The sequence below is a fragment of the Mustela nigripes genome, chromosome 2 (assembly GCF_022355385.1).
Source record: "Mustela nigripes isolate SB6536 chromosome 2, MUSNIG.SB6536, whole genome shotgun sequence".
In the NCBI taxonomy this organism is placed as follows: Eukaryota; Metazoa; Chordata; class Mammalia; order Carnivora; family Mustelidae; genus Mustela; species Mustela nigripes.
In genome coordinates, this window is record NC_081558.1 from 116,996,004 (window position 1) to 117,003,319 (window position 7,316).

General features: G+C 46.5%; 1 protein-coding gene across 1 annotated transcript in view; it reads right to left on the reverse strand.

Moving 5' to 3' along the window:
• The window catches only part of USP13 (ubiquitin specific peptidase 13), a 112,349-nt gene extending 108,688 nt beyond the window's left edge, over nucleotides 1-3,661 (reverse strand). Inside the window, exon 1 of the mRNA XM_059391488.1 lies at nucleotides 3,433-3,661. Within this exon, the coding sequence (XP_059247471.1) occupies nucleotides 3,433-3,600 (168 nt within the window). The 5' untranslated portion in view covers nucleotides 3,601-3,661. The remainder of the gene's footprint in view (nucleotides 1-3,432) is intronic.
• Between the last annotated feature and the right edge of the window lie 3,655 nt (nucleotides 3,662-7,316).

Here is a 7,316-nt window from a genome sequence, read left to right on the forward strand (position 1 = left end):
TTTCCACTTAACCACACCAAACTTTCTACATACCCCTGACAATCAAACACTTGGGCTTGACTCTTTATCTCTTTCTTTTCTTCCTAGAGTGATTATGATTTGTCCAGGCATACTTTACATATTAATTTATTTATTCCGCAAAACAACCTTATGAGATAGGTTCTATTATTACCCCCACTTCACAGATGGAGAACCTGGAACATAGAGAAGCTACACAGGTTGGAGACAGAACTGGGGCTGAACCCCACCAGTCTGGCTCTTTCTCATACTTTGTCCCCCACAGTCAATAAACTCACCACATCCCACATGAAAAGCCCACATGATTCCTTTCGCACTGTTTCCCATATGTTGTATCCTTAGCATTTTTGGAACCTATAACCACAGGTAATTCATACATTTCCTAGGCATTAGTTGGGTTCCTGGTATATATATGTATCAGATGTTGGGCCATCTGCAGGGGATAAAGATGCAAAAGACTCACTCTCCAGGAAGGTCCCATTACATACCTTGCAAGATGAGCCATGTCATGGAGAGGTGAACCTACAGGTCAAGGTGGGAATGTGGGCCTGGGCTGAAATTGGGATGAATTGGTAGGCAAAAAGCACAAATTCTCACTCATCCCAAAAGTGTCACTGAGAATCTGCCCTGTGCTAAGCCCTAGAAGGTAGGAAGGAAGGAGAGGGACACTGAAATGAGTTACTACACATTCCCACTCAATCCTCATACTCACACAGGGAAGGAAGAGCAAAGCTGGTCACACCAGGCCTTAGACACGATCTGTAATAAAAAAATGATCAATTCCGTCTCCCTCTAACACCACTTTAAGTCACATAACTTACAGTAGTCTTCCATAACTGACCATATTAAATCAAGTTCCTGTTTTAGGTATTCAAGGCTCTAATCTACTCTCCACTTGGTTATGACCTCACTACTCATTAAATCAATTTTTTTCTTCCCAGTACATTACAAGTAAATAAGAAAATATTCACACTTTATGTGTTTGTCCACATGTGATTTACCTTTCTAGATGTTGGACTTATTTCTTTTTTTTTTTAATATTTTATTTATTTATTTGAGACAGAGACAGTGAGAGAGAGCATGAGCGAGGAGAAGGTCAGAGAGAGAAGCAGACTCCCCATGGAGCTGGGAGCCTGATGCCGGACTCGATCCCAGGAATCCAGGATCATGACCTGAGCGGAAGGCAGTCGTCCAACCAACTGAGCCACCCAGGCGTCCCTGGACTTATTTCTATCCGTCTTTATCTATGGCCGTTTTCAAAAGTATCCAATAGTTTTTTTTTTTTTTTTCCCCACTCACATGGCTTTGGTCGTTCCTCTACCACAGTTCCATGGCACCTGTAAACTAAAGTCTCTGGGGTGTTTGACACCATTGGATTTTACTCTTGCATGGTTCTTACAGCCATGTGTGTATGAGCTGGCACATAGTAGGTGCTCAAGAACCTGTATCTGATTCATGATGAAGTGTTAAGTACCATAGGGAAAGATCTCCCACGATCACACACTGTGCTTTAATATAACTTGTTATAAAACCTTCTTTCTCTTTCTCCTCATAGATAATGAAATACACTGATTCATCAGCCTTGTAAATAAGCCCAGTCTCCCGAAGGAACTACTGCGATATGAATGAAATCATCATTTTATGCTGGACATGATGCTTCTAGAATAGTGTTTGGCACACCATTAACTCCCAGTAACTATTTGTGGAAGTGAATTAAAATAATCAGCTTTATTTCACACCTACCACATATTTTATAAAACAGTAAAGATTTCCAATAACAAAGTTGGTGATGAATTTGAAGAGCAGCCCTGATCAAACATAGAAAAAGTAGTTTCACCCACTCCACACGTTGTACTATTCTAAAAGACTAGGCCACTTTCTTTCTCCTGTTTCCTGGACTTCCCAATCTATGACTTGCTTAAGTTAGTTAAGACCATCAGTCCTCTCCTAAGGGTGGATCCTGCCCATCACTGGACGCAAAATCTGAAAATGGCATTTTCAAATACTCTGTGGAGAGTATTTGAAAATACAATGACACTCCTGACAGTCACTTTAAGTAGTGTGATCATAATATACTAAGTATATAAATACAACCATCTCATTCCACTTAGACCTTTTGAAAGAAAGTAAGTAATCAAAAAAGTTAAATTTTTATCCCCCAAATGATCCGGAATTAACATAAAAGAAAAGCCAAATATCGGAGGGAGGATACAAATTCTGGGACTCTAGTATATAACGAACAAAAACGCTTTGAAATCAGTCAATATCAATCTAGCAGACAATGAATTTGGAAAATTTGTCTCTCGTTTGGGCTTTTTTTCCCCCCTCCAACAATACTCTACATAAATGTGAGTAAAATGTGACAGACTATTGTTTGAAACCTGCCTCAGTCCCTCTAATCCATGCACCTCCCGGTTGCATTGAGATCTGCCGGGTGACACATGAGATCTAAAGTGGGTGGATAAAAATAACCTGGTCCTCAAAAAGACATGATAAACGCCAGACAGCTGAGTCACTTTGAAGCCCATCTGACTCTGGAAAGGGACATTCACCCTCCTTTTCCTTGTCGCACATATACATGCCACCTGGTGAAAAACACCACCAACCGCCCGGGGTGGAAGGCGGTGATCTGTCGTAACTTCCCCCCTCCGGTCTCAGGTCACAACCCGGGGCTAAACTTTTAATAATTTATACTAATGCATTTCAGCCCAGGCGATGCACATAGAGCAGTAAGGGGAACGATGGAAAGAACCCGTAGTAATCCAGCAGACCCCCTATTTGCAGCCCCGCTGGAGGGACCCGAAGGTTTCTTCTGACAGTCTAACGGGAAGAACAGGAGTGGGGAGCAATGGAAAGTGGAGGAAGAAAAGCCCAGCGAGGACATCAGAATTGCCCAGGAGTGGGAGTCCCCGGGCAAAGCAAACGGTCCCAGAAAAAGCAGGGCTGTGTGTGTCGGGGGCGGGGGGGGGGGGGGATCGATGCGGTCCACCCAGCCGCCCTCCGCTCTCGCCCCCAGGAAGGACGCAAACCATCCGCAACGCGCGGCTGAGCTCGGGGAGCTCTTCCATTGGATCTGTCTTTCAAACGGTGGCGGGGCTGGGGCCGGGCAGCTGGGACCTGGGGCCCTGTCAGCCTGGGAAGGCTGGCGGAGCAAACCCCGCGGCGCCCCGGTCTTCAGCTGCAGCAGCCTCGGGGAAAGCAGCGCCCCGCACGCAGGAGGCGCTCCCAAGCCTCTGCCGAACTGCAGCGCCCCGGAGCCAACTCCGCCGCCGGGGGAGGAGGTCCCGGGCTGCCACTGCGCATCTTCTCCCCCGGCTTCACGTGCCGCCCAGTGCCGCGGCTCGCGGCCGCCACAGGCCGCGGGCACCGCGACCCTCCCCCGAGGCGCCGCGAACGCCGCCGAGCCTCACTTACGGGGGAGTCGTACGAGAAGGCGCACTCGTTCTTGTACACCCTGTCCCCCGACCTGGGCACGCGGATCGTGGGCATGTGAGGCACCAGCAGCTCGCCGATGTCTCCTGCAGCCATCTTCCTGCTGCCGCTGCCGCCCGGCATGCCGAACAGGGCGCCCCGGCGCTGCATGGCCGCGGCGTGCACCCGAGCGGAGCCGAGCCGGGTCGGGCCGGAGCGCTGGGTCTGCCCGCAGCGGCGGCGGCGGCGGAGGCGGGCTGCGCGGGCGACGCGAGCCGAGCCGGGGCTGGCGGGCGGAGAGGGCCGCGGGGCGGGAACGGGCACCGGGGGCCTGGGGCGGGCGGGCGGGCGGGGGTGTGGGGGACGCTGCTATTTTTAATCCAATGGCGAATCGCCGGCCCAGCTGCAGCGTCAGGCGGGGCGCTGGGGAGCACCAGCCGCAGCGCGCCGGGGAGGGGGCGCTGGAGAGGGGCCCTGCGCCGGGATCCGGCTCGGCGGGGGGCGCGGGGGGCGGCGAACGAGCCCCCCACCCCCGGCATGGGAGCTGGCAGCGAGCTGGGTGCTCCCCTAGCCCCCGACGGCGGGCTGCGGTGGGGCACCCCCACGGTGTTTTCGACCCTAGATCGATAGGTTGCGAAAGGGCAACTCCGAGGCAGCTAACACAAAGAGCAGGATTTGGGGGTTTAAAAACCGCTTGATTTTAAAACAACTGCAGATAAAAGCGGGGACTTCCCCAGCCTGGGTAGGGGTGGGACTCGATGTGCAAATCTGGATTGCACAGTGTCGGGCCCAAATCTAAATTTGCGCTGTGCACTTAGGTGTTACCCTCACTAAACCTTGTTCCCCACTTTTTTTTTTTTTTTAACATCTAAAGCTTATTAAAAGAGAATAGAATAGGATCCAGTGAGGATGGACGTAGATTTTTGCAGTAATACAGATTTCCTTCTTACGTATAGTGAGGAGGATCAAGATCTTTTTCGCGCGGGGAGTAGCTTTATATTTTTCTCTTTGGAACGTATTTTGCTTGATTTGTGCGAGGCTCCACGTCGTACGTTGAACAGCCTGATTTGAGCATCTTATTCAGACGCACGATTTCCTGTGTTGCAGGTCCAGTTCCTCAAAATAAACAATGAATGGGGTAAGGAGGAGGTGAATAATTTGCCGAACAAAGCTTGCAACACAGCGTACTCTCATTTTCTCCAAAAAAATTCTTAAAACACAGGTTCAATTCCGCTGAGGTTTCCTAACTATACCCAGTGGAAAGGACAGGGTACCCACGGATTCCTGCCAATTAATGCAACGCAGTAATGACAAAAAATAGTGAATAAAATTGTTGGTTTCTATAAGACTCTCCTAAACAAATCAGACTGTCTTTAAAATCATTTTCTCCCTCCCATTATCTCTGCAACTCTGCCTGATTTTGCAGATGTGCCGGTTTCCTCTGGGAGATGGCAAGGGTGCCTAGAATCTGATGTGAAGTAGGAAGATGAGCCCCTCTCTTGCCCTGCCCTCCTAAATTTTCATCCTGTCCAGCAAGGCTCAAGCACACCTCACATTCAGGTTCACCGATGATGCTTGCTTGCCCAATTACAAAGAAAAAGTTTTTTCAATGACATTCAAAACCTACAGTTCAAAATATTTCTAGATTAAATGCAGTATAAATCGAGACACCGTTTTTCACCCTTTAGACTGATTAAGATTATGTTGAGTTGGCCTACCTATGGGAAATAGGCTTTCATATTGTTGGTGGGAATAAAAATAGTAAACAGTAACAGTATCAACTTTAATTTTATATGCACACACTGTTTCCCCAGCAAGTCCTCATCTGGACATTTATGTTACAGATAACTTCACACTGTGTAAGGATTCTTGTTAGAGCATTGTTTATAGTAACAAAAGACTGGGAATAGCCTGAAGGTGCCTGTGTAGGAAGTGGTTAAAATATAGCACTGTTAAGAAGAATGAAGCACCTGGTGTGAGCTGATGTGGAGCAGTTTCCCCATAGATGAAATTTCCAATAGATGAGAAAAGCAAAGTGAAAATCCACGTGTAAAAGCAAGGAATGCATGCAAGGCACTCTGGTACACCCAGGATGCCACAGGTGTTCTGTCCAATTGGTTGTATCTATGGTAAACATTGTATTTATTTACACACACATACATACACACACAGAGGCTACATTGTGTGTGTGTGTGTGTGTGTGTGTGTGTGTGTGTGTGTTTAGACTTAAGATGTCTCTAAAAGACTACATAAGAAACTAATGTCAATCAGGCTCTGTGGAGAGGAACACAAAGCCTGAGAGTACAGAGGAACCTACTTCCAGTCTTTACCTTTCTGTACTATTTACATTTTTATTATGTGCAAGTGTTGCTTTAAAAAATAATTAAAACTCAATTATGCAAACACTCTAAATTCAATAACCAGTTAACACGTTTGTAGTGTATTAGTCTCACATGCTTACAATGCTTATACAATACTGAGCTGGGTAAAAATCAACATACATTTTGATAAGACTGGAAAGATATGTAAAATTTAAATGGTCATGTTTAGAATTTGGTTATAAGATTTTGTTTCTATTTTCAAAATTTCTTCAAAGATGTTATGTTTGTTTTGTAATAGAAGCATTTTTTTAAAGATCTTTAAAATTTATTTATTCATTTGAGACAGAGAAAGAGAGATCATAAGCAGGGTGAGAGGCAGAGGGAGAGAAGTAAATTCTCCACTGAGCTGGGAGCAGATGTGGGGGCTCCATGGGGTAATCAATCCCAGGACCCAGAGATTATGACCTGAGCCAGAGGGAGAGGCTTAATCATCTGAGCTACCCAGGCACCCCTGTAATACAAAAACTTATTGAGACAAAAAGTTAGAGAAACTTGAATGAATTTAAACAATGTCTTCATCATGCCATTTTAGGGGGAAAAATCTGGCTCAATTACTGGAACTATTTGACTAAATTTTGCAAATTCTACATAAAGACTACTTTATTGGAATAAGTTTCCAATTAGCAGTAACGGTGCTCCAGATGAAACCTCATTGACTCCAACACTGCCACTGCGTGAAGTTCAACCAGACAATCTGACTAACGGACGGGTTTCTACATGAGGAAAGACGGGTTTCTCTTGAGGAAAGAGCAGGAATAAAGTGAGGATGGGTCAACAATTCTCACTTCCAACACAAGCCCATAGTCTTGCTGAAGAGATGTCAGAAGACCTAAGACTAAGAACTAACTTTTGCCACATCAAGTGTTGAGGTCACCACATCACTCTGCTGCTCAAAAGCCTCCTCATAGGGCCCCTGGGTGGCTCGGTGTGTTAAGCCTCTGCCTTCTACTCAGGTCCTGATCTCAGGGTCCTGGGATCGAACCCCACATTGGGCTCTCTGCTCAGTGGGAAGCCTGCTCCCCGCCCCCCCCCCGCCTGCTGCTCTGCTTACTTGTGATCTCTCTCTCTCTCTCTCTGTCAAATAAAAACAAATTTGAAGAAAAAAAAAAAAAAACCGCCTCCTTGCATGTCTTTTGAAGTGAGCCCACATCCAAGGACCTCGCTCTTGGCACTCTTTCAGAATTCAGTCCCCCACCTACTTCTGGTAAGCTCAATTATATTGTCCCCGAGAATAAATGCGCTTGTCTCCTAGCCTTGTTGAAAGCTCTCTGCTATCATTTCAATCTTCTCAAGCCTTTCAAGCCTTTTCTGATATAGGCTCCAAACCTTGGGGACCAATCTTAAATACAGACCAGCCCCTGTTGCCTGTACGCATTTAGCTTTCTGCCATATGACGTCTTTTGTACGTTATTTAATTAGTCAGGGTTCCATATCTTTTCCCTTTATATAGATAACACACTCTGAAAGAAGCTAATTCTCTTAGTATCCTTCCACAATGTGGACTAT